Source organism: Leucopleurus acutus (genome assembly GCF_964270905.1).
Source record: "Leucopleurus acutus genome assembly, chromosome: 17".
In the NCBI taxonomy this organism is placed as follows: domain Eukaryota; kingdom Metazoa; phylum Chordata; class Mammalia; order Artiodactyla; family Delphinidae; genus Leucopleurus; species Leucopleurus acutus.
The window spans coordinates 6,337,173-6,364,720 of record NC_139159.1 but is presented as its reverse complement, the minus strand read 5'-3'; the positions used below and the strand labels follow the sequence as shown (position 1 = coordinate 6,364,720).

At 42.1% G+C, this 27,548-nt stretch overlaps 1 protein-coding gene across 2 annotated transcripts in view; it reads left to right on the top strand.

Annotated features, from left to right (window-relative positions):
- The window catches only part of NSMAF (neutral sphingomyelinase activation associated factor), a 61,196-nt gene that overhangs the window by 7,684 nt on the left and 25,964 nt on the right, over positions 1-27,548 (top strand). For both annotated transcript variants that reach the window (XM_082858765.1, XM_082858764.1), the window contains exons 2-9: positions 6,722-6,811; positions 9,864-9,942; positions 10,040-10,107; positions 10,187-10,223; positions 16,268-16,318; positions 18,873-18,944; positions 19,247-19,294; positions 19,399-19,451. In XM_082858765.1, coding sequence (XP_082714891.1) covers positions 6,722-6,811; positions 9,864-9,942; positions 10,040-10,107; positions 10,187-10,223; positions 16,268-16,318; positions 18,873-18,944; positions 19,247-19,294; positions 19,399-19,451 — 498 coding nt within the window. The remainder of the gene's footprint in view (positions 1-6,721; positions 6,812-9,863; positions 9,943-10,039; positions 10,108-10,186; positions 10,224-16,267; positions 16,319-18,872; positions 18,945-19,246; positions 19,295-19,398; positions 19,452-27,548) is intronic.

The following is a 27,548-nucleotide window of genomic DNA, read 5'->3' as shown; positions in this document are numbered from 1 at the left end:
AACCCCAAATGTGTGTCAAGGCAGGCTTGTGGTTTCAGGCTCTAAAGGAAACTTATTTTGTCCCCAGCCCAGAGCCAAGGTCCTACCATATCCCTCTGGGGGAAGTAGGGTGGGTGGTTTTTTATTTCCACCCTCAAAGGGTGTTACTTGAGGGGTCCTAGCTTTTTCTACTCCCTCCCCCTGCCCCCATGACTGTCCCCTCCTGAATTCAGGCTCTGTTACTCAGAGTTGGGAAAAGACCGCTCCAGTGCCTGCTGACTTGTTTCTCTCTTCTAAGACTTTCCCTTACTTTTCTATCACCTCAGCCGAGCATTTGAAATTTTTAGCAATTTATCCAGCAGTTTTAGAGGATCTGTATCGAGATTGTTTCTTTGGACATCTCATCTGCCGTGATGCCTGAAATGGAATTCCTGCTGATTTCTTTAGGCCCAGGTTTATTTAATCTGTAAACCCACTGATTAAGGAAGGACTCTTGAGGTAATCTAATCTATAGCTCCCTCCCCTCACTTTGTAGCTGGAGGCCTGAGTAAGCAAAGTGTTTGGCTAAAAGTCCAAAGCCAAGACGTGGCTGCACTAAGTCTAGAGCAGATGTCCTCTGAGCCAGTCCAGCCGCTTTTCTACCACAGCATGCTGCTGCTGTTTTAAATCCTAGGCCAGTGCTTATTTTATGGTATCTCTGAAACTTACTATGATTCAGGAACGCTCCACGCCTGGTTTATGGCGACATTAGCACCCTGTTACTACGTGTGGTCCATGGGCCATCCCCTCAGCTCCGCCTGGGAACTTGTTAGAAAATACAGAATTTCAGGCTCCACTCAGATCTTCCACATCAGAATCTGCTTTTTTTCTGTCTTTTTTTTTAATTTGATTTTTTTATTTTGACTGCACCACACAGCACGTGGGATCTTAGTTCCCTGGCCAGGGCCAGGGATCGAACCCAGGCCCCCTGCATTGGGAGCACAGAGTCTTAACCACTGGACCACCAGGGAAGTCCCCCAGAATCTGCATTTTAACAAGATCCCCAGATGCTTGAAGTTCGGGAAGCACTGTTGTAGATTACAGTAATTAAGCATTCATCTAGATTCCTTGTTGTCTCTTCCTTCAAACTTATCTTCCAGCTTTTATCTTCTTGATAGTGTAGAGAAGGCTCACGGAAGTATCCTCCCTGGGGCTGTGACCCCTGGTGAAGAAACTGAAAGACTTTGAGAGCTTAGGTGATACGGTGGCCATTTGTTCTCACAGGTTGTGGATGGTGTCAGTGAAAGGCATTTCGGCATCTGAGCCATCTTGGCCAGGAAGTAACTGCGTCTCACATCGTCAAAGGAGAATGTAATTTCCGAGGGTCTGATAGAGTTTTAAACTTACTCCCAAGGGAAGGGATCCGAGGGCCAGATGAAATAGTGAAATTGGTTACCCTGGGGGACAGCGGGCATGAAATGCTGCTCCAGGGGGGAAGGGCCAGTAATTTACATGAGAAAACAACTGGTTCAGGGACTAGAAATAATATTTAATCACTCAGATGTCCCTATGCAAAAATGCATAGAACATGGATAATAAAATGAGTGAAGTTTTATTACAAAAGGGGATTAATATGTGTTTAGGTGTCACTGAAGCTTGATGGGATGGGACTCAAGATCAGAATCTAGTGCTAAAAAGCTGTAGACCTATTCAAAAAGGGGAGACCCATTAGGAGGTGAGGCAGTGGGCTCTGAAGATCTGCGTCTGCAGGGGAGTCCGTGAACCACGCGGAAGAACCCGGAGGACTTATGGGAAAGAGGAACAGAGATAACATAATTGTGTTCATTGGTTACAGGCCACCCAAGTGGGTGGAAAAAAATGGTGGATGTGTACCTGAGGGAGATTGAAAACAGGAAGTGGCAACACAGAAAATGAGAGACCTCACCCAGCCGAAGCTTGATGAGATCTAATTCCCGTTCCTTGCCTTTCCTTGTTGAAATTTTGAATTATTTTAAGGCAGAGAGCTTGAGAACTTTTCAAAATTCTGAGTATTAAAGAGTCATTAAGCAAGTAGCAATGACAGAAACCATCAGAAAAGGCAGTGGTATCAAGTTATTTATTGTTGAAGCCCAGGGAGATTAAGAAGGATTCTGACATGCATAGAAACTAAATTTTTCAGAAGGCAGATATTGTAAGTTTCCAGGAAGGGGAATAAAACAGGATCATTACTGGACAGTTCTGAAAAGGATATTGACCTAGGAAGTTTGTCAAACTGTCAGAAATAGAATTCAGAACGTCCAATCCAAATGGTCTTTGGTGAAGAGTTACAAAAAAAATCAGACAAGCAAATAAACAGAGAATGGTGGTACACGTAGTATTCCTCCGAGCTTATAATTTTTTTTAAAAAATATATAAAGCAAGAAAGGCAACAACCAAGGACAGATTAAGAGGATATCACAGTCCTGTAAGTTAGCATCAAGAAGGTTAAAGCCCCAGAGGAGTGCTTGCTTTAAACGATGCTACAGGTTAAAAAAAAAAAAATATATATATATATATATATATATATATATATATATATATATATATTTTAAGTCTCCTGAAGTTGTGTGTAAAACTAGGCTCTTGCCTAGGGCCCGGCCCAGCCCAGCAGTGTAAAATATTACTCATGACAGAGGAAGTGGCTCTTATTTTGTATTCTATTAATGATACCATCAGACTGAAAGTGACAGGCTAGACTTTCAGAAGATGGGTTAAGATGCGGAGGACACCCATGTGCCTAGGTCTCCTGGTGTAAACTCCTGGGAGAGTTTGAGTTTGGAACCACAGCATGTTTCCATGATCTAGGAACTTGGAAAGGTGCAGAAAGAGCATATGTGCATAAGTAGGTTGAGTGCTAATTCTAGATCAGACAGATTTTTATAGACGGCTAGGAGAGGAAGTTGTCATCCGTCTCCAGCATGAATTCAGTATGAAGTCATTTCATGCTCATCTGATCTTTTTTGACAGAGTTCTGACTGGTAGGTCAGGAAAATGCAGTCGATTTAGTTCAGCTGAACGCTCGCAGAGACTAAGGTTTGGTTTTGTGATGTCTTAATAGCAGAATTGAGAAAGGAGAAATGGATGTTCGTATAGTTAGGTAAGATTTGTTTGCCTATTCAGAGGTTGCTGTCAGATGTATTCTTGGGGGCACGTTTCTAACAGTGGGTCACTGGACAGTGTTCTTGTCTCTTAAACATTTTCTTAATTCATTCCTTGTTTCAGAGGCCATTTTAAGAAGCTTACCAAAAATGCCCAGTTTAGTTCAACCGGCTCTCTAGGTAGTGGGGGCCCTACAGTCTAGCTTAATCCAAGGATAGTGGGGTGTTCAGAGGAGAGATGCAAATACAGGCCACTCGGGCCCTTTCTGCCGCCGTGCACGTGTCACTAAGGTGTCCTGGCCCTTCCTGCGGTCTCACAATCCTCTTCACAGTGAAGCTAGTTTTACATCTCCAACTAGAGAAATGATTGACTAGCAAAATCTTCTGGCTCCATTATAAATACTGTTTATCAACAGAGTGTTGAATAATTGTTGGGTAGCTGTGAAGGCAGGGTTAACTCTGAGGGCTGGCCTGGGGTGAACTTGTCTTACGTTGTTGGTTAAGTGTTGAACAGTAAGTATGCTTTGCAATTTAGGTGACATGAGGGTGGGACAGCATCTTTTTCAGGAAAGTTAAATTGCAGAATGAGTCAGTTTATCTAAAGAAAATGTCACTACACCTCTGTAAAGATGGAGTAAACTAAGGAATACCCAGGAGCAGGGCCCCGAGTCTCCTAAAGAGATAATTTACAGTCTGATACACCACTAATGAGGGAGATCATAAAATTATAAAAGTGTTTTTATTTTTACTTTTTTTTAAAACTTGGAACGTTTTACTCCATGGAATGCACTTTGAAAATCATTGTTCAGAATACCATGAAACTTTACAGTAATACTTTTTACATACAAAAATTTTCAAGCAGGTATAACTGAATACTTCAGTAAAAAGAAAAAAATAAACTCAGAAAAGTTTCTTAATCCTCTGAATAATGATGTGGTTATATCCCTTTATCATGTGTTTTATATTACTTACAAAATAGGCATATTAGTAAATTAAGGAGGATATAATTCATTTACCAAAATAATGACTTTAGTCATACAATAGCTGATGTGATTATATTTTTATTGGCATAAAAAACACATACTTAAATAAAATTTTTAAAAATCCAGAAAACTTAAAAAAACACACACCTAAGATTTACTATTTTAGCCTTTTTTTTTTTTGCGGTACGCGGGCCTCTCACTGTTGTGGCCTCTCCCGTTGCGGAGCACAGGCTCCGGACGCGCAGGCTCAGTGGCCATGGCTCCCGGGCCCAGCCGCTCCGCGGCATGTGGGATCTTCCCAGACTGGGGCATGAACCTGTGTCCCCTGCATCAGCAGGCGGACTCTCAACCACTGTGCCACCAGGGAAGCCCATATGAAGGCTATTTTTATAGCAACAAAATTATGCCATTGTCTTATTGATGAATAGTTACCCTCTCTCTAAGAGGAGGAGTGGGGAGAGGAAGAAGGAGGAGAGACGGTTGCATAGCTCCAGCCCAAGCAAAAGGTTTCAACTTATTAATACCAGCTAAAAGTAAGGGCCAAGGTACTTAGTATCTGTCTGATTTATACCTTCTTGGAAATTATCTCGGGCATCAGAGGACGCTCCTACCAATCTGAACTTTTGTGGTTGCTCCGAAATTCAGAGTAAGTGTTAATAGTGAGCATTTTACACTGACCTCTGGCAGTTTAGCCTGTGATGAATTCTTGTTCATGGATTTTACAATGTACAACAGGCCAATAAAAATTGCCTGTTTTGATGGCAAAGCTAGTTCCCGCTGTCATCATTTTTAATTTATGAGTTATTTTTCTGTTGGTTCAGTTTGTTTTCAAGCAAGCAGTATCTCGTTTCATGGATATAATTTCTTCTTTGTAAGGATCTTAATTAGAGTCTTTTGACCTTTTCTTCTGTTCATTGTCTCTAGTCCTTCACGCTGTGTTCTTCTGCTTGTTTGGTCTAGTTCTTTCACGTTAGAGGCTGGTGATCTTGGGGTGTGCGTTCATATTTAAGGGTGAAGCACGTAATTCTGTGTCACTGTGGGCAGGCCTTTTCTGTTGGGCTTCACTGTGGGATGATGTTGTAGACGGTTCTTTGAAATGTTAGTATCCATAGGTCTTTTCTCTAGGGCTATTTAGTTTTTTCCAGAACTAACCCCCAGTCTGCTGCTTGGAGTGTTACATGTCCTCCTGCTTTCTGTGTAATCACTGTCTTTTCATGCAGTGGCGCTGCTCTGCACTGTGCTGGGTGCCTAGTTTGGAGTCTCTTGTTTAATTTTGCTGTTGAAAAACCATGTGTAGGGAGAACCATCAGGGGAGGAATCGCGGCTGCTGGCCTCGTTTGGACTTTCAAGCATCCCCCCAGGCTCCATCCCTGCCTTCTTGGTACCTGATACCTGCGGTTGTGGAACTTGTGGTTTCCTCCTGGTTGGTACCTTTTCTGAAGGCATCTGCTCTTCCGGCTTCTGATCACTGCTCATTCCTCCCCTCTGCTTTCCACGTCTCACAAATTTATAGGTATCTCTCATCTGCTTTTATGTCTCTCCGATTTCCATTAGTCTGTTTGTGTGTGGGGGTTACTATTTAAAAAATACTTTTGTTCACATTGTAGTGTTTTTCCGGAGGGAGCAGAAATAAACACTTACGTTTATTCTGCCGTATTTAATCGAGATGTCTTCCTGTAATACACCGGAACTTCAAGACACATCTCAAGTACCACACTTTTCGTGAAAACGTCACCCCGTGACTCTGGGTGCCGTTGATGTTTCCTGGTCCTTACCACAAAACAAACAAAACAGTTGTTTTCAGTTCTTCGCCATATATTTGTTTCTGTGGCCATGCAACTAAATTAATACTTTTTCTGTTACTTTATTTTGTTTTTAAAAGTTTAAAGCACTTAAAGCTTTAAAAAGAACTGATTCCCATTGGGTTCAGCTTACTCGTTTTATCTATTAAATAGCTGTTGCGTACAAGGCCTTAGATTGGTTATAACAGGAATATCTAAAGATCTGCTTCTCAGAGGCACTGGTCTTGTGGAAGTAGCAAGAGAAACTCACCCACCCACGAGCCATGACAGTGGAGAATGGTTTGTGGTGGGGAAGAGGGGGTGGGGAAGCCTCGTGTGTAGTCGTGGGGAACAAAGGATGAACACTCTGTAGGTGGGAAAGCTCCGAGCTCTGTTCAGGCAACAGTAACTTTTGTTGTTGTTGTTGTTTTATTGGAGTATAATTGCTTTACAATGGTGTGTTAGTTTCTGCTGTACAGTGAAGTGAATTAGCTGTATGTATACATACAGCCCCTCCCTCTTAGACCTCCCTCCCACCCACCCCCATCCCACCCATCTAGGTCATCACAGAGGAGGTGCCCACCAGCTATTTGTTTTACACATGGTTTTATTTCATGAAATTTGGAGTTTCTGTAAAGGAATAATAAATCCACCTGGTAAACAATTTTATTTATTTTATTTTTGGCATAGCTGGGCAGGTCTGTCTTGATAGAGAAGAGTGCCTGGCATATAATATACACTTAGTAAGTGTTTGTTGATGTAATGGATGGAAAAGCACTTTGGGAACACATGCTTGAAATATTCTGCTTTCTTATACTTACAAAAAATAAACATGCGGTTTTGTTTTTTTCCCCAAATTTAGATTTTCCTTGCTGCTGCTTAACTTGGAGGAGTACTACTTTGAACAGCATACAGCTAATCATATTCAGCACAAGGGCAGTCAGAATGAAAGGTAAGGAAGATTTTCGGATCTCTGAAAAGGCCTAGTGAGAACTCAGTAGCAGTGAGCTACTCTGAATGCTACTCTCCACTGAAAGAAACGAGGGCTCTTGGAGACTTGTCTGAGTCTACATCAGGGGAGGAAATGTGGGAGGTGAGCCTGGACCATCTTGTCAGACTGGCAAGAAAGGAAGGTATCAGGAATGACTGCTTGTGAATTAAAAGGGCACAAGGCCACCCTGAAGAGCTGGGCAAAAAATGGGACAGATTGAACACCAAAAAAGAATAATGAGGGCAGTGGATTGAAATGTATCAGAAGGGCTCAAATCCATGAGTTCATAATGACATATATGTAATGTAAATATATTATTTCTCATGTGTGTGTGTGTATATATATGTATATCAGTTACCTTTGAAGGTACTAGGACACCAACTCATTTTTCTAAAACTTGATAAACGTAAAGAATCGAGCATTTTTCCTGCTTTCCTTGTACAAATTGTACTTTAGGGTAACCAAATCACAGATAATTAAAGCTGCTCTTTGTTGATGAATTCTAGATAGTAAACACAGAGGGAATGTTAAAAATTTCAACCCCTAGTGAATAATGGATCTACATCAGGGGTCGACAAACTATGGTCAGATCTGGCCTGCTACTTGTTTTTGTAAATAACGTTTTATTGGAACACCCACTTGTTTACATATTGTGTGTGGTTGCTTTCCTGCAACACGGAAGTAGAACTGAATAGTGACAGAGACCAAATGGCCTGCAAAGTCGAAAATATTTACTATCTGGCTCTTTATCGAAGAAGTTTGCCAACCCCTGATGTAGACAGAATCTTCAGTGGCTGCTGAACCAGCAGATGAAAAGCTGCTGAGAAATTTTTTAATGCACGTATCAAGATAGGCATTACCTGAACCCACTGTGGCCTCTTGATACGAGGGAAGTACATGGGCACTGCCTCTGACGAACCCTTACCAGAACATCAAACCCCAGCTGGTCAAGTCTTTTAATCTTACCAATTATATAAAGGAAATGGGATAGAGGAAAACCACAGAGATGTGTTTAGCAAAGTTCGTAATGCAGGAAAATGAAAGTTGCCTTAGATTAAGAGATATTGAGAGACCTGTCAACTAAATGTAATATGGACTTTGTGTTCCAACTTGAACAAACCAACTATAAGAACACACTTATGAAAGAGAAAAATTTGAATCCTGGCTGTATCCTTGATGACATTAAGGAATTATTCATTTTTTTAGGTGTGACAGTGATAGGTCATTTATTGAAATAGTTTATCTTCAGAGATTCATGTTAAAGTATATATAAATGAAGTATAGGATGTCTGGGAATTTATCTAAAATCCAGCAGAGTTCTGAGGTGTTGTACACAAAACAAGAATGACTGCATGTTAACAACTGCAGAAACTAGGTGATTGAGACGTGGGAATTTTCTATTCTATTTGTATTTGTTTAGCACTTGCCATAGAAGTACTTAAGTTATTATTAGGTGATTTAGGGTGTTAGCAAAGTAAATGCAGATAACAGCATGGAAAGAAATGATACAAAATCAAAATTCAAAAGAGCTTTTGAGGAAGAAGAATTGCAGGCTAAATGACGAGCCTTCTTGTGCACTGGGTACATATTATCTACGTACACAGAGGTAGGCCTTCCTCAGGTTGTGATGGGACTTTATCCTGTGGGTTAGAACACCATTGGCCTATTTGTAAGCCAGGGAGAATGTGAGATTTCTTTGATAGAAGAAGAACTGACTTGGCCTGGGGGGTGGGGGTGGGGTACAGAAGCAGGAAGAGCAGGTCGGTCTTTCTAGAGCATAAGTAACATAATTGCTTCAGTTAAGAGACCCTGGAACGGCCAGACTAAGAAGCGTTCACGTGCTTCCCTGGTGGCGCAGTGGTTGAGAGTCCGCCTGCCGATGCAGGGGACACGGGTTCGTGCCCCTGTCCGGGAAGATCCCACATGCGCGGAGCGGCTGGGCCCGTGAGCCATGGCCACTGAGCCTGCGCGTCCGGAGCCTGTGCTCTACAAGGGGAGAGGCCCGCGTACCACAAAAAAAAAAAAAAAAAAAAAAAGAAGCGTTTACTAGGACACTGAGGAATGACTGGAGAAAAAGTCCAGATGTCATACAGGTGATTTTAAAAAACGTAAGATCCTTAGAGCTTCACTTGTAGATACTTGTAGTACTCTTGGAAACTAATCTTAAGGTGATTTTTTTTATGATGATGTTCCAGCATTTCTTAACCTGTGTTTTGATTACATAATAAGTTATTGCCTTGGTTTGATCAATTGATAAAAGTCATCTAGTCAATAAAAGACAAGTGTGTAGATTTTTATTGGCTTCAGGCAAGTGAGGCACATGGGCCTCTAACATGCTCAGGCAGGCTTTTTCCCAAAACTCATTGGAGCCGTATAAATGTCCCAAGAAAGGAGGAGAATGGTGAAGCCGATAACTGATTTATTTGCTATTATAGTAGTAGGCAGATGGTCTTTAAAATTGCTTATCATCATAGAACCAGTTTTTCTCGGAATTCCTATTCTGATTCCCAGAATCACCGGTAAAAGCGTTCTGGGTTCTAAATTCAAACTCTTGTTATTCTTGCATGATTATAAATAAGAAAACAAAAAGTCTCCTACCTAATCAACGTTAGATGCTTAGTATTGCTTTCTGAATCATTCTTTAAGATATAGGAAATTAAAAGTCAAAAGAATTTACCACAGACAGGATGGAATCAGCGTTTCTTAAGAATCAGAAAACTGTTTCCCTTTCACAGTAGTTGTGACGACCAGATGAAGTAATGCGAATAAAATACATGCGACGGTGCTCAACCAGTGAGACCGTATTACGACACATGCAGGTTCTTTAACCTCTAGGGAGGGGGAGATGAGGAAAGTATTTTTGCTGTATTTTCCAACCTTTCATACCCTTCTCTTTGTTGATCTTTTATTAGTTGATACTTTAGTCATCTACATTCTAGTTAAAATGTATTATGATTCTTTTGTGACTTTTGTTACGTTCATTAATAATAACCTTTTGTACTTTGATCTCTAGGAAAATCAGAGGCTCCTTAAAAATATGTTCAAAATCAGTTATTTTTGAACCGGATGCAACATCCCAGCCCATCATCAAGGTAAATGCATTTTAAATGTGAACAGAAACGGTTCTATTTTTTGTATATATTTTACCTTGGCTTATTTTTATAATATTTCTCTCTCAATTTTTTCCAGATTCCTTTGAGAGATTGTATAAAAATAGGAAAACATGGAGAAAATGGAGCCAATAGACACTTTGCAAAGTATGTCATTGTCTTAACTGTGTAATTTTACTTCTACCAAAAAATTACATATATTTAATAACTTCTATCTGCATTTTAGGGCGGTATCCGGGGGGATCTCACTCATTTTCAGTCAGGTAAGAAGCACCTAGTAAACATTTTTTTCTAACCTGAACGAACATTTAAATGAATAAATACATACATATGTGTGTGTGTATATATATACATACATATATATATATATACACATTTTTTTTTTAAGCACAATGAAATTATTTGTAGAAATCTCAAATGAAGGCCACAGGGAATGATGTTGAAATCCTTTTAAAGTTAGTCATTGAGAACTATATGTCTTAGAAGCTGTGATGCCTGATGCGTTCCTTAACGTTCGTTAAGCGTGTGGTACCTGCAGGCTGTGTGGGTCGGTCCTGAGGAGTCCTGACAGTGTGTGAGGGTTGAGATGAAGGACTGCAGTCGGAAGGTGGGAGGCCAGCGCCTCCCGCTTCAGTGAGCTCAGAGGGACTCGTGGTGACGACCGAGGCCACGGCTCAGGATGTGTAGCCTTGTCTAATTATAGTATAATGCTTGGGGTCATGACCTTTCTTCATTTCACATTTGCTCAATATAGATTTGTGCCTCCAGTACTGTGTGAACACTGGCAATACGGAGATAAATGACATGTTTTTTCTCCTGTCATACACAACTGACCCTTGAACAAAGTGGGAGTTTGGGGCACTGACCCCCACGCCCACACACACAAACAGGTGAAAATTTATGTATAACTTTTGACCCCCCCCAGACTTAACTACGAATAGCCTACTGTTGCCTCACCGATGACATAGACAGTTGATAACACATATTTTGTATGTTATATGTATTGTGTACTGTATTCTTACAATAAGTTAGAGAAAAGAAAATGTTAAGAAAATCATAAGGAAGAGAAGATGCATTTGCAGTATGTACTGTACTTATCCATACTGTAAGTTCATGTCATCTGTTTATAAGATGACAGGACCGACATCAATGTTGTCTTAATGTGACACAAAACACTGTAGATGTTAGATGTGTTACTAACATTAGACATCAAAAATGAAAAGATAGGGGCTTCCCTGGTGGCACAGTGGTTGAGGGTCCGCCTGCCGATGCAGGGGACACAGGTTCGTGCCCCGGTCCGGGAAGATCCCACATGCCGCGGAGCGGCTGGTCCCGGGAGCCATGGCCACTGAGCCTGCGCGTGTCCGGAGCCTGTGCTCCACAATGGGAGAGGCCACGACAGTGAGAGGCCTGCATACCGCAAAAAAAAAAAAAAAAAAAAAAAAGAAAGGATAATGTGAAAAAGGAACGTGTTATTCAGTATGATTCATGCACTGATAATGAAGAAGCAGCAGGATGACTGCTTTATCGTAGCCTGTGTCATCAATATGATTGCTTCCCAGTAGCCCAGCCTGTACACTGTTGAGTGAATCGTTATGAAAGTGTTACGGCACACAGTGTCGTATCAGATTCATAATTCAGTATGGAGACGTGGTTACATTTTAATTTTCAAAATTAAAAAAAAATTTATTTAGTTTTGGCTGTGTTCGGTCTTCGTTGCAGCGAGTGGGGGCTGTTCTTCGTTGCGGTGCATGGGCTTCTCATTGCGGTGGCTTCTCTTGTTGCAGAGCACGGGCTCTAGGCACGCGGGCTTCAGTAGTTGAGGCTCATGGGGTCTAGAGCGCAGGCTCAGTAGCTGTGGTGCACGGGCTTAGTTGCTCCGCGGCATGTGGGCTCTTCCCAGACCAGGGCTCGAACCTGTGTCCCCTGCCTTGGCAGGATTCTTAACCACTGTGCCACCAGGGAAGCCCCAAACATGATTACATTTTTTTTTTAAACCCGTGATGATAGAGAAAGACATATGAACAGTAATGTAATTCTTTGAAAGCAAAGTTATGAAACCAGAAAACTAACACATGATTAATCTTATATTAAAATCACTCCCCTTATGCCTATGCAAGGGTAGGCTGTCCACTTCAGTACAAGTCTCGCACACAATGTTCTACACTATGAACGCTTAGGTGATGACAGTGATGAACACAGAAACGTATCATACGCTTCCTCCACGTGCTTATTAGATGTTCACATGAAGACACACGCAAACACAACAGGTGAGTTTATTAACTGCATGGCAGGATGATTGTTCACTAGTCATTAGGTAGAAGTGGAACGTCCCAGAGGTCTTCATTCCTGTCGTCTGTCTTCACATTGGGCGGGGGGTAGGGGAGGGGGGGTTGTCTTGCTGTCGCAGGTGGCAGAGATGGGGGGGACGGGGTGGGCAGGAGAGGCAGACACATTCAGTTTAACTTTACGGAAATACATCATGATTTCTGGCTGACTTTTCTGCTTTTTTAGTTCTCTAAAAATGTTGCTATACGGTAGCAATCCTCCTTCCGCCGTTTGCTTTAGTTCCAGTGCCTGTGTCATACATAGAAGGGTCCACGTCATAAAAGAAGTGAAAAAGCAGTCTCAGAAATCAGAGCCTGCTGCTAGGTGGTCTCATGTCAGTTTGTTTCCTGGCACTGCTGCTTCTACATCTTCTTCGTCATCATCTGGCGCTGGTTTGGGAGCTCTCATCTCCCTCTGGTTGTCTTCTGTTAATTCCTTGGGTGTGGTGTCCATTAGTTCTTGAATTTCTCCAAGATCCAAATCTTGAAACGTTTCAACCCCCTACCTCTTTTTGCCATATCTGTAATCTGATTCATGATTTCCTTGATAGGTTCTGTTGTAAATCCTGTAAAGTCATGCACAGCGTCTGGACACAGTTTTCTCCAGTAGGAATGTACTGTTTTTGGCTTGATGGCTTTTTCTATAACAACCATGGCATCTTCAATGGTGTAATCCTTCCAGACTCTCATGATTTCTCTTCCACAGCGTTGACAGTCCTTGGCACAGAGTACCATATGTAATGAGCCTTAAAGGTTCTTACGACCCCTGATCTAGAGGCTGGATTAGAGATGCTGGGTTTGGGGGCAGGTAGACCACTTTGACACCTTTGGTGTCGAGCTCATGGGGTTCTAGGTGGCCAGGGGTATTGTCCAATTAAAAGAACATTAAAGGGCAGTCCCGTGCTGGCAGAATACTTCCTGTATCGGGACAAAGCATCGATGGAACCAATCCAGAAAAAGGGTTCTTGTTGTCCAACCAAAAGACTGGCAGCTGGGGTTCCCTCTTCCCTGAAAGGCTGGGGGCCAGCAGCTCTATAGATCAGGGCAGTCCTGGTCATCGACCCCATTGCATTTGCACAAAACAGCAGAATTAGCCTATCCCTTCCTGCCTTAAATCCAGGTCCTCGTGTCTCTTATTAATGAACGTCCTTTGTGGATTTTCTTTTTTTCTCAGAAGAGGGCACTTCCATCTGCATTCAAACCTGATCAGGCAGATATCCTTTCTCCTCAGTGATTTTCTTAATGGTGTCTGGGAGCTCGTCTGCTGCCTCCTGGTTGGCAGAAGCTGCTTCTCCTGTTATCTTGACATTTTCAAAGCGAAATCTCTTTCCAAAATTATCAAACCATCCTTTGCTGACATTAACTTTTCCAGCTTTAGATCCTTCACCTTCCTTTTGCTTTAAGTTGTCATATGATGACTCCATGTTAGTCATCACGTAGCAACCCTGCACCCACATAAAAGCTGCATTTTCAGTACGTGATAAAAAGGTAGTTCACAAAAAGTGCCAGGTTCTCCCGCCTGCTGGGTAGCTGCCAGATGGCTTCATGAATTTCCTTTTCCTTTTTACAATGGTGTTTACATTGGATTCATTTATCTTGAAATGGTGGCAACTGCAGCAGCTGACCTCACCTCAATCAATGGTACACGTATCAAGTAGTTCAACTTTCTCTCGTAATGTCATGACTTTGCTTCTCGGGAGCACGGCCAGCATCACTAGTGGCACTTCGTGTGGGTCCCGTGGTGTTATTCCGGGTTTGTGATCTTAGACTAAACACGATGAAAAATGCACAAGAACCAGGAGGGACCACTTTTTACTGTGATGCCCGATTCACTGCTGCTCACGCAAAGATGAATAGCGTCCTGCGGCCTTCTGAGGTGACCCTCAGCACTCGACCTCAGCGCAGTATCACAGGAGGCGGCTATGAAGTTATGACCGTGGTACAGTGTGAACTACAGCGAACGTATGCAGCTGTGATTTCATACTGCATCTTTATAGCTATTTACATTTCTCTCGACTAAGATTGGTGCCACCCATGTACGGTCTGTTAGCGTGTGCGTAAGTTTTGATAAGTTTTAACTTTTTGTAATAGATTTGTGTATGTTTTATGGTTGTAAATGATATGATAGACTAGTATCTACATATATTTTATGCACTCACGACATAACAATTTCTTAATTTTTCTGATATTTCTAGGCTACACAGTTCATCTTCTTTCAAATTGTCCCAAATCTCCACATCCTTTTCCAATATATTTACTGAAAACAATCCACATGTAAGTGGACCCGTGCAGTTCAAACCCATGTTGTTCAAGGGTTAGCTGTACTCAATTCATCTGGAGATCTTTAAAAAATTATAGATGAGAGAGGAGTAGAGCTCATTACCACTGCCTTTTTGCTGTGAATCTCACCTTCTTCACCTTGAAAATGAAAGGGTAGAGGTCAGCGTTGGTTCCGCTCTTTGCGGATCTCCAGCTTCTTGAAATGTTCAAAGAAAAGTATCGTTCTGTGATCGAGCAAGCGTGGGAAGAGCTGTGGGAAACAGATGCAGAGATTTCTTTACGCTATAGGACTGGACGCGAAGCGTTGAGGTTCTCAAGGGGTGAATGGTCGGGGGCAGAGAGCCTCCAGTGGGTTTTGGGTCACTTAGCCCTCTTGTTCGTGCCTCTTTTTAATGCATATTGAAAATTATTTTATGAAGCCTGGGAGATATCAGATTAGGTGATTTTCTAAGTCTGCCTTCCATGATTCTAATAATTTTAGGGAAGAAAGCATTTCAGAGGCTCTCTTTGACTTCATGCTGCTTTGACTGGCGGATATGAGAGCAGTTATGGCCACATCTGTTTGGGGAAGGAGCACCACGACTGATGATTCTGGTCCACACCTGTATTCTCATTATGTCTAGAGCATCATTCTACACTGTCGCTTTATTCTAGAAAGTCCTTATCTTGAAAGGAGTAGGTCCTTTTTCAGTTGAAAGTATGGTTTCCATTAAAAAAATATACATTTTATGGACTTCCCTGGTAGCGCAGTGGTTGAGAATCCGCCTGCCGTTGCAGGGGACACGGGTTCGTGCCCTGGTCCGGGAAGATCCCACATGCCGCGGAGCGGCTGGGCCCGTGAGCCATGGCCACTGAGCCTGCGCGGTCCAGAGCCTGTGCTCTGCAATGGGAGAGGCTGCAACAGTGAGAAGCCTGCGTACCGCAAAAAAAAAAAAAAAAAATATATATATATATATATATATACACACACACATTTTAGTATAATTTTAATAAACTTAAGAATAAAGCCCCCAAATCCTCCCACCTCCTTTCAGTAGTTTGTATAAGAGGTCTCATGTCAAATAAACTCAAAATCAGCTTTACATCAAGGTGTGACTAGATATAAGCTACTCTTTCAAGCATTAAGCTTCCTGGGTTAAGCACACAACCAAATAAACACAACTTTTGTGTTTTTTGATTACTTACCAGGTCACAGTGTTTCAGAAGTATGTTATGGTTCTTTAGGCTTTTAGAGTTTTGCTTCCAAATATTCTTTTGCTGATAGAATAAAGAGGAGTGTGTGTGTGCGTGCGCGCGCGTGTGTGCGTGTGTCTGTCTAGAGAAGAGAGTTTCCTTTATGTTGATGAATGGATTTCATACCACAGTGACTTTGTTTTACTCATTTGTTAGAAAATCAGCCTTAGATTAGCTTCCTTCACTTGTCTGGTTACTGGGTACAAGTGGTGACATTCATAAAACATCTTAGACGTTGTATTTACCCAGCAGTGGTTGCTACCTTGTTGCCTTGATGAATCTCTTTTTAATTTAATGTTTGTTATTTTAACATCAGAACTTGAAAGCCATGCTGATATTAATGCAAGTGCTTTTGGAAACAGATTATGTAACAATGATTTAAATTCGATTCATAACATCCTAATTAACAGTAACTCATTACTGTGATAAGGTTTAATATTTTACAAGTATTGATTTGTCTTTCTCAGGTATATTTCATTAAAGAACACAACATTGTTGCACCATATAAAATAGAAAGGGTAAGTAAAGCTTTTCATTTATCCCCCGCAATTTACGTAGTGATTTTGAGCAGTAAGATTCTGTGTCTCTGTTAACTTCTTTAATGCAATGTAATGCGTATTTAAAACCTTGTTCCCTAGCAGTTATAACAAAATACCAAGGGAATGACAGACTTTAGTCCAAGAGATTTCAATTAACTTTTTAACTTCAAAATAGGTGTGTCTATTAAGGGAAAAAAAAGCTTAAATTATTAGGTTAAAAGTTGAAATCAGAATATGCATCATTTAAAAGATTATTTACTGAATATCAACGAGAACTTCTTTTAAATGTTTGAGAACTACTTATAGGCTATATAATGCCCTTATTTCAGAGCTCAGTAATAGTTTATAAATGCTGCTGATAGGGTAGAAGCTCTGAGGGGCCGTGAGCACAAGACTTGGAACTAGACATTACACCAACCCTTCTGTGCTTTAATTAATGCTTTACGCTGCAGCCTAGTATGCAGTAAAGGGATAACTCGTAGCAGAAGAGTTTTTACGAGACCTAGAGGTGGGACTGCTGCTCCTGTACACGACATCTCTGAATTAGGAAAAGCCACCCTCTCCGAGCAGACGTCCGACAGGCTGGATGGCAGTTCCGGTCACAGGCCAGCCTGCAGGTTCTCAGCAGCAGCCTGGGGGGGCGGGACGCGCCAGCCACGTGCAGCCCCCTCTGAGTTTCACATACAAGAAACATCTGCATGCGCCAGTCACTCAGAAACGGTGAATACTGCGACCTCGTCACTCACACGTGGTGCTGTTGGCACTTTGGGAAGGACGGTTCTTCATTGTGAGGGGCTGTCGCTTACATTACAGGCTGTTCCCACCCACGGGTGCCCCCTCTGCACTGTCCCCCTTTGTTGTGTGGCACCGCACATTGACAAGTGCCCTGCAGGGGTGGTGGAACGCCCCCCGGCCCCCCAAGTTGAGAACCGCTGCCTGGTGTACTCTCCCTGCAGAGGCTCTCCTGTCACCCACTGGAAGTGCAAAGCTGCTGAAAAGTTACATAAAAGGAAATGAGTAAGGTTTTCTGAAGCAAAGAGAAGCTCTTGTGAATTAGGACACCAAAGGATTCTCAGGTTTAAAGGGGCGGGGTTGTGACTTTGACCTTGGTGATGAGACTTGATAGACTAGGAAGCCCAGACCCTTGTTCCTCTTATGGAGAGACTGACTCAGTTCCCTTTGTGAGAAATCCAGAAACCAGTTAATAGTGACCTGCGCCCCAGGTGAGCATGAAATGAGCCACCCTGAAGCTGTGGGAACATTGTAGCATCCTTTCCCCGTAGTCCCTCTCCTGGCACTGTGCCACGTGATTGGAGGGAACTCCCAGCTCCCATCTTCTCCCTGGGGAGGGAAAGACAAGACAGGACCATAGGTCCAATGTTCTGGCTTTTGGGGGCAGCTGCCTGAGGGACTGGCTTCTGTCTCACCTGTCCTGGACCTCTGACAGGACCCATAATGCTCTAGATGCCTGGGGACCCCTGAAAACAGGAAAGAGCTGGGCATTGTGCAGCTGCTCCAGGGGACCCTGCACCAGAGACACAGGCAGATACAGCCCAGCAGACTCACCCTCGGGGAAAGAGAAGAGTGCAGCTTGTGACACACAAAATTAACCGCCACAACACTTGCACACCCAGCCTCAGAGCACCTGAGTGTATGAAGCCAGCACTGACAGGACTGAAAGGAGAGGCTGACAGCAGCACAGGACAGAGGAGACTTCCGTCCGTGCCCCACCTTCAGTCATGGGTAGATCATCCAGACAGAAGGTCACTCAGGAAACGGAGGACTCGACCAGCACTCTGACCAGATGGACCTCACAGACACACACACAACGTCCTGCCCAACGGTAGCAGGACACATGCTCTTCTCACGTGCGCACGGGACGTTCTCCAGGACAGGTCGCGTGTCAGGTCACAAAACAAGTCAACAAATCTAAGAAAATTACAACCACCGTGGAGTGAAACCGGAAATCCATAGCAGCGGGAAAATTCACACGTATGTGGAAATTAAACAATGCTCTCGAACAACCAATGGGTCAAAGAAATAATAAAGAGAAATTAGACTCAAGAGGGAGGGGATATAGGTGTACATACAGCTGATTCACTTCACTGTACAGTAGAAACTAACACAACATCATAAAGCAATTATACTCCAATAAAGAAGTAAAAGAACCAAAACCAGAAAAACTCAAGATGATCAAAACGAAAACAGAACATACACCCAAACTGAAAAGAAGCCGCAAAAGCAGTCCTAAGAGGGGAGTTTAGTGTTAAACGCTTACCTTGAAGATCTCAAATTAAAAAACCTAACTGTACACCTCAAGGAACCAGAAAAAGAAGAGCAAACTAAGCCCAAAATTAGCAGAAGGAAGGAGATAGTAAATACAGCCCAAATCCAACAGACTCTGCTCCCCGGGGCGCTCATTCCGTGTGGGCGGAGGGAGGGCGCGCCAGGCAGGTCCCTGCACAGGCCAGCAGGGGGCTGCAAATGTCTTAAAGTGATGGGGTCTGACGTGCTTGGTCTCCCTCTTTTTTAGGGCACAATGGAATACGTCTTCGAGTTGGATGTTTCAGGGAAGGTGGAAGGTGTCGTGGAGACATTGCTTCAGGTAAGCCAGGACTTTTCTCAGACATTCACTGGCAAACTGAGGCATAAACTTTTTTTTTTTTTTAAGAATTTCATACTCACATGTCTTACCAAAACCATAACCTTTTCTATAAATCTGAAACAGGTTTACTTGAATATGTTGAACTTGAAAACTATACATTAGGCAGAAGCCATAGATATATCAGAGTCATTCTTACCTGTTACTAAGTAACAGAATGGTGGTTGTGTTTCATTGTTTCTAAGGAAATATCTTCAAAGCATCTGAGAGAAAAAATAAATTCTTGTGTATTTATATAATCGTAGCTTCACAGAGCATCCTGTCTGGACAAACTTGGAGACCAAACTGCTATGGTAAGAGTTTCTAAAGATCTGTATCTTTATTGTGAATGAACGTGTATTGATATGTCACTTATAAATCCTTATATCCATACTTTTTGAATGATTCTGTTTTAAAGATAACAGCCATTTTGCAGTCCCGTTTGGCTAGGACGTCATTTGACAAAAACAGGTAAGTTTTCAATGATTTTGTTTCCCGATTACGAAAGCAGTGGCATCGTCACCTGGTGCCTCATTCAGTGTGTCCAGAACCGATAGTGGGTGTTACCACCTGCCTCACCCCAAACCTGCTCGTCTGGGGGAGTGGCCCTGGCGTCAGTGCCAGAGCAGTCTGGGGCCTCCCTGCCACTTCTCCCAGCTGACATCTGTCCATCAGAAAGGCCTGGTGCCAGGTGCTCTCCACGATCTTCCCAGTCTACGAGCTCCTGTCTTTTCACATGTTAGCACCTCCGTTCAGGCCACCAGCCCCTGCCACTAAGATCACAGTGACAGCGTTTAGCTTGTCCCCAGCTCCAGCCTTCCCTGCTCCAATCCCGTTTCCCTCACTGTGTCGAATGTACTTTTAAAATACATTCTTTCTAAGGAACTTATTTCATTATATCACTTGTCTGTTTGAAACTCTTCCAGACTTCCATCGCCTTCAGGGTAGAGCCTTAACCTCACCTGCACGCGGGGCTCTGGTGTAGCCTTTGTCACTGTTCCGGCCGCCGGTGCCTCTTGCATGCTCTGCTCTGGATCTTTGCGTTCTGTGTGATTCCCCAGGTGCCTTATGGCCTCCTGCCTCTTCTGCACCCGCCCAACTCTTCCTTACTCTTCTCATTTCAGCTGAGCTGGCGTTGTTCTGGAAAGTCTTTCCCGTCCCGTCAGGCTGTTAGGTACCTTCCTGAGGTGTCCTGCAGGGACCAAGAGACCACATTCTTACTGATCTAATGGACTTTTGTTTCGGTTTTTGGTTTTGGGGTGTGTTGGGTTTTCTGTTTGTTTGTTTTTGGGGTTTTTTGGCTTTTCTAAGTATCCAATATATTTTCTGCAAGTAAGTATACTTTTATATTAACCTGTTCTCTTATTTGTTTCTTGCCTTATTTTAAGTAGATTTCCTCCTATTAAGTAGTTTTGTGCTATTTGTCTCTATCTCCATCTGCAGTATCACTGTATGAATTACTGTAGCTTTAGAACAACTCTTTTTTTTTTTTTACATCTTTATTGGAGCATAATTGCTTTACAATGGTGTGTTAGTTTCTGCTTTATAACAAGGTGAATCAGTTATACATATACATATGTTCCCATGTCTCTTCCCTCTTGCGTCTCCCTCCCTCCCACCCTCCCTATCCCACCCCTCTAGGTGGTCACAAAGCACCCAGCTGATCTCCCTATGCTATGCGGCTGCTTCCCACTAGCTCTCTACCTTACGTTTGGTAGTGTATATATGTCCATGCCTCTCTCTCGCTTTGTCACAGCTTACCCTCTCCCCCCCCATATCCTCAAGTCCATTCTCTAGTAGGTCTGTGTCTTTATTAGGACAACTCTTAATGTCAGGCAGTGCAGGGTCCTGCACCCTATTTCCCTTCTTAACTTATGTCTTCACTGTTCTTGGTCTTACACACTTCTGTGTAAATTTAGACTCCGCTTGTCAAGTTTCATAAAGGAAAAGCCTGCTGGGATTTTGACTGTGATTGCAGTGAAACTTTCCATTTATTTAAGTCTTCTTTATGATTTTTCTTTATAAAGTTCTTTCTTCTCTTGTGCTAGATTTATTCCAGGTACTTCGTGTTTTTGATGGTGTTGTAAATAATATCCTAAAATATTTCATTTTATTGTTGATACTTAGAATGTAGTAGATTTTTGTGTATTCGTTTTGCTTTCAGCAACCCTGCTAAACATTGTGATCCATTCCATTAACTTTATATATAGGTTCTCTAATATGTACAAAATCTTCTGTAGCGATTGTTTCAGTCTCTAGTCACTAGATATCATTTTTATTTTAGATATTTATTTTTAGATTTTTGTGTTTGGAATCCTCAGGCCTAGGACAGAGTAGAAAGTATTGGTTGAATAGATTCATTTATGGATTATTATGTGCTAGGCTTTTGCTAGAAGCTTATGTGTATAAATGAGATTCGTTTGTAATATTCTGTTTTATTGCTACCTTTGTGACCCTCACACTACATTTTCAGATGTTAAAGAATTTGCCAGAAAAGCCATCTGGCCAATAACGTGTTTTCTGTGTTTCTGTTTGTTTACTTCTTTTTCTTTTTCACCTGTATAGCATTAATTTTCTTTTCATTCTTGTACTTGTAGGATATATTAGTTAAGTGGATTGTTGGGAGGAAAGAATAGCTTTCTTTTAGGAAGGAAAAGGAAGGAAGGAAGGAAGTAATTTAGGAAGGAAAAGGAGTAATAAGAATTAGCTTTCTTCTGACCTACTTAGAATGTGTAATTTTTCTAAGTAGCAGTTTAGACTTTAATCCTGGGCTTCAGCATGACATTAATTTTTAAAATGGTTCACTGTGAAACTTTTGATTTATCCAGTCTCCAAAGTGTTAGGCTGAAGAATTTGGGGAAGACTTTTTTTGCAGCGTGAAGTGAGATATTTCAGGATTGTATACTTCCTCCAAAAGAAAGAAGGTAAATTTTTGCTGAGATAAATCTTCATCATACTTCCAAGGAAATGCTTTTTTATTGAAACTGTATTTATTTTTCCCTATTCATTCTGAAAAAGTTCAGGCCCTCACAAGTTGAAAGATAATATAGTGAACACAGACACCCTATGGGTCACCAAGCGTTAATTTGTCAACATTTTGCTGAATTTGCTTTGGTTCTTACATGCTCAGGCTCATGCTCTTGCTGTGTGTGTGTGTGTGTGCATGTATAAATAATGCATATATGTCTATATATGTTGTATGTGTGTATACATGTAGAGCTGATGTGCGTATGTATGTATGTTTGTGTGATACATATAAAATATATGCATACAACTTTTCCCTGAACCATTTGAAATGACACTGCAAGACTTCCTGACACTTCACCCATAACTACTTCAACATGTGTCTCTCACAAGAAAGTTCTGTGACATTCCTCCATACTGTTATAACACTCAAGTAGCAATATTCTGTATGCCGGGTAACTTATAGCTCCATATTCAGGTTCCCCCATTTGTACCCCAAAATGTCCTCTTTAGAATACTTTGGACTAATTTTAGATTTAAAGAAAAGATGTAAAGACAGTGAGTGCAAAGAGTTCTTTTCCCCTCATCCAGTTCCCCCATTATTATATGTTTAGTGGGTGTGGATGCTGTAATCATAGATTTGTTGGCTGTAATCCTAGACTTTTTTGATGCTATTGAAATTTTATTTTCCAATTATTTGTTACTGGTATATAGAAGTAGTTTGTTGTTGTTGTTTTTTGGTTTTTTGTTTTTTAGAAACAGTGACCTTGTATCCTGTGACTTTTCCAAATTCAGAATTTACTCATTAGTCCTAGCAGGTTTTTTTGTAGATTCCATAGAGTTTTCTATATCCATAATTATTTAACCTGTGAATAATGACAGTTTCACAGAAATACTTGTGGCTTTTATTTCTACTTCTTGCCTCATTGCACAGTTTGATTAATAGACGCAGTGGGAGCAGACATATTCTTGCCTTGTTCCTGATCTTACAGGAAAAGGGTTTAATGTTTCACCATTCAAGAATGATGCCAGGGCTTCCCTGGTGGTGCAGTGGTTGGGAGTCCGCCTGCCGATTCAGGGGACACGGATTCGTGCCCCGGTCCGGGAAGATCCCACATGCCGCAGAGCGGCCGGGCCCGTGAGCCATGGCCGCTGAGCCTGCGCGTCCGGAGCCTGTGCTACGCAACGGGAGAGGCCACAGCAGTGAGAGGCCCGCGTACCACAAAAAAAAAACCAAAACACAAAAAACAAAAGAATGATTCCAGCTGTAGGTTTTTCATAGATGCCCTTTATCAGAGTGACGAAGTTTCTTTTTATTCCTGGTTTGCTGAGAGTATTTTCAAAAATAAGTTTAGAATTTTGTTAAGTACTTTTTGTGCATTTATTGAGATGATCTTTTTTTTCTTTAATTCTGTTAATGTGAATTATGTTGTTTTTTCAGTGTTAAAGCAACCTTGTATTCATGGGATAAATCCACCTTGCTTACGATATATTGTTCTTTTTACGTATTGCTGGACTTGCTTTGCTAGTATTTTGTAAGGGATCTTTGCATCTCTTTATGGATGTTGCTCTGTAAATCCTAGTGTATTTGTGAGGTTTTGCCGTCAGGGTTATGCTAGCCACATAACAGGAGTTTAGAAATCTCCCTTTATCTTCTGTTTCCCAAAAGAGTTTGTGTAGGATTGTATTTCTTGCTTAAATTTTTAACCACTTTTACTGGTGAAGCCATGTAGGCCTGAAGTGTTCTTACTTAGTCAGTCTATTTGCTTGACACATAGTTAGGTTGTCTGTTTCTTCTTGTGTCTATTTTGTCGGGCTGCATTTTTCAAAACCTTTGTCCAGTTCATCCAAGTTGTCAGATGTGGGCATCAAGTTGTTAATGTCCTCTGAACGTCAGTAGGATCTGCAGTTATGGTCCGTCTTTCATTCCTTACGTTGATGCTTTATGTTTTTTCTTTATCAGTATTGCCAGAGGTTTGCCAATTTTATTAACCTTTTTAAAGATCCAACTTTTGACTTTATTGATTTTTCTCTATTCTTATATAAAAATCATTTTATATAAAATTGATTTCCTTCCTTCAGCTTACTTTGGGTTTAACTTGTTCTCTTTCCAGCTTCCTACAAAGTTTAGATCACTGATTTTAGACCTTCTTTTATAAGTAGGACTAGAACATAAATTTACCTCTAAGCACTGCTCAGCTGCATCCCTCAGATTTTAATATGTTTTTATTATCATTCATATGAAATATTTCATAATTTCCTTTGTCATTTCTTCTTTGACCCATTGGGTTTTTTCTTTGGGTTATTTGGAAGTATGTTGTTTATCTTCTCTGTATTTGGGGATCTTGTTACTGTTGTATTGTTATTGATTTCTAATCTAATACTCTCAGTTCAGAGAGTATATGGGTCAGTCTTTTTTTTTAATAAATTTATTTATTTTATTTATTTATTTTTGGCTGTGTTGGGTCCTCGTTGCTGCGCGTGGGCTTTCTCTAGTTGCAGCGAGCGGGGACTACTCTTCGTTGTGGCACGCGGGCTTCTCACTGCGGTGGCTTCTCGTGTTGCGGAGCCCAGGCTCTAGGCACACGGGCTTCAGTAGTTGTGGCTCGTGGGCTCTAGAGCGCAGGCTCAGTAGTTGTGACGCACGGGCTGAGTTGCTCCGCGGCATGTGGGATCCTCCCAGACCAGGGCTCGAACCCATGTCCCCTGCATTGGCAGGAGGATTCTTAACCACTGCGCCACCAGGGAAGCCCTGGTTCAGTCTTTTGATGTTTGTTGAGATGGGTTGTATGGCTCTGCATAGTCTGTCCTGACACAGGTTTCCCAGGCCCGTGAAAGGAACGAGCGCTCTGAAGTTGTGGAGTATGGTGCTCTGTACCCGTCATTTAGGGCCAGTTGGCTGATGGTTGTTCGGATCATCTATACTTGACTGACTTTTTGTTGACTTGCTCTGTCACTTACTGAGAGAAGGGTGTTAAAATTACCAGTGATGATTGTGGAATTGTTTATTTTCCCCTGTATTTCTGTCAGTTTATGCCTTGTGTACCGGCAGGCTCTGTTATTAGGTTTACATACATTTATAAGACACCAGTTTTCTTACATGTTGTGATTGCATGCTGTATCTTTTTCTGTCCTTTTTAATTTTAACTTGTCTGTGTCCTATTCCATTTCCAAAAAACACACTTTATATAGTTGAGTCTTTTTATAAAGTCCGAAAGTCTCTGCTTGTTAATTGGATTGTTTAATTCATTTATAATTATGTAATTATGGATATAGTTGGTTTTTAAACCCACTATCTTAGTATTTGTTTCCTAGCATTTCATTTGTTCTTTGTTTCTCTGATCCTCCTTTCTTGCCTTCTTTTGGGTAAATCTGGTATTTTTAAGTATTCTACTTTTTAGCTGTAGTGCTTGGTGTCATTCTTAGTGGTCACTCTGGAGCTCACAATATGCACCTAGTACATAGCGTACCTTCAGGTAAGAGTATATTACACTCCTTTACAGTCGTTCAAGAACCTTACAGCAGTGTGTTTCCACATAACCCCTCCTGCCCTTTGTGATCTGTGGTTTTATATTAAATTTCTATAAAACCCATGATATGGTGTTCTTATTTTAGGTTTTTTTTTTTTTGGCGGTACGCGGGCCTCTCACTGTTGTGGCCTCTCCCGTTGCGGAGCACAGGCTCCGGACGCGCAGGCTTAGCGGCCGTGGCTCACAGGCCCAGCCGCTCCACAACATGTGGGATCCTCCCGGACCGGGGCACGAACCTGTGTTCCCTGCATCGGCAGGCGGACTCTCAACCACTGCGCCACCAGGGAAGCCCCGTTTTAGGTTTTTAAAGAATTTTTTTTTACTTTTTTTTTTTTTTTTACAGTAGGTTCTTATTGGTTATCTATTTTAAATATAGCAGTGTGTACATGTCAATCCCAAACTCCCAATCCCAAGAATTGAGATACATGCATTTATAGGTACATAAATTAAAATACTGAGAAATAATTCTTTTCTGTTTACTTGGATATTTGAATACTTATGTTTCCTGATGCTTGCCTTTCCTTCCTGCAGAACCGGTGTTGCATCTGGTGTCATTTCTCTTAAGCCCAAAGAACTTCCTATAGCATTTCTTACGGTGCATATCTGGTCAGGATGGATTCTCCCAGCTTTGTCTGAAAATACCTCTATCTTACTCTCATTTTTGACGGGTGTTTTTGTTGGAGATAAAATACTGGGTTCACAGGGTTTTCTTTCACTACTTGAAGGGTTTTCATTTCGTTGTATGTTGCTGTCCATTGTTTCCTGTGAAAAGTCACATCATTTGTCCTGTTGTTACTGTGAATTAAGGTGTAGTCTCTCTGTGCCTGTCCTGCTGGGGGTTTCTGGGTAACGGAGCCTGTGAACTGGTGTCTTACATTAGACAGTTTTCACCACTCTCCACTCAGTGTTTCTTCTTCCCCGTCTCCTGTCTCTTCTCCTGTGACTTGAGTTACACTCGTGTTAGTATGTTTTATAGTTTGGCTTAGATCTCAGACACTCTGTTCTGTGTGTTTTTAAATTATTATTATTATTCTCCTTTTGTCCTGTTTCAGTTAGGGCTTTTTTATTGGCCTTGTTTTCAGCCACACTGGGCTTTTCCTCTGCCGTGCCAGTCTGTTAGGCTTGTTTAAGTCATTCTTCATTTCCTCTCGCCCAGATTTTCATTTCTACCATTTCCTTTCTGTTCTTTTTCGTAGTTTCTACTTCTCGGATGAAGTTTTCCTTCCCTTCACATCTGTTTTCCATCTTTTCTTCTGGATCTTTTAGCAGATTTACTACAGTTATCTTAACAACTCCCTCTGATGGATCCGACGTCCGGGTCCTCTTCCATGGAATCTTCTCTTTCATGAGTGCGGGTCATATTTACTCACTTCTCTGTGTTTCTTGTAAATTTTTTGTGTGCTGGGAAGTTTGTTTTAAAGGAACTGTAGAGACTGACCTGAGGAATATTTGCCTCCGGAGGTGGTCGTGCCCACCCCCATCCTGCCCGCTGCTTGCCCTGGGGGCTCTGTCAGTGTAATGAGTGGAGCTGGGTTAAATCCAGGTCCCCATGCCCAGTTCCACGGTGGGAGTGCGCAGAGCTGTCCTCAGCGGGGCTTGGGGTTGGCCCTTGAAGGATTTGCAGACATCCTGTGCTTCCCAGCTGAGCCTCCAGCTCTCCGCCCACGGAGCATCTGTGCCCTCCAGGCCGACTCCTGCTGTCTGGCGTCTCCCTCATCCTGCAGCCCTCACCCCCTGTGGAAGATTGCCCCTCCTCCTGCCACTCAACTGCTGGTCCCTTCATTTAGGTTTCTCTGCACCTGAGCTTTCTGATGGGTTTCTAAACATAGCAAGGATTGTGTAGCTCATCTGGCAGGTTTTGTGGTTGGGATGAGAGCTGTGAGGTCGCCTTCACGTCCAAACTGGAAGAGGAAGCCTGCTCCTGTGTGATTTTGTGTTTGTTTTTTTTAATACATTTATTTATTTTTGGCTGCGTTGGGTCTTCGCTGCTGCACACGGACTTTCTCTAGTTGCGGCAAGCGGGGGCTACTCTTCGTTTTGGTGGTGGGCTTCTCACTGCAGTGGCTTCTCCTGT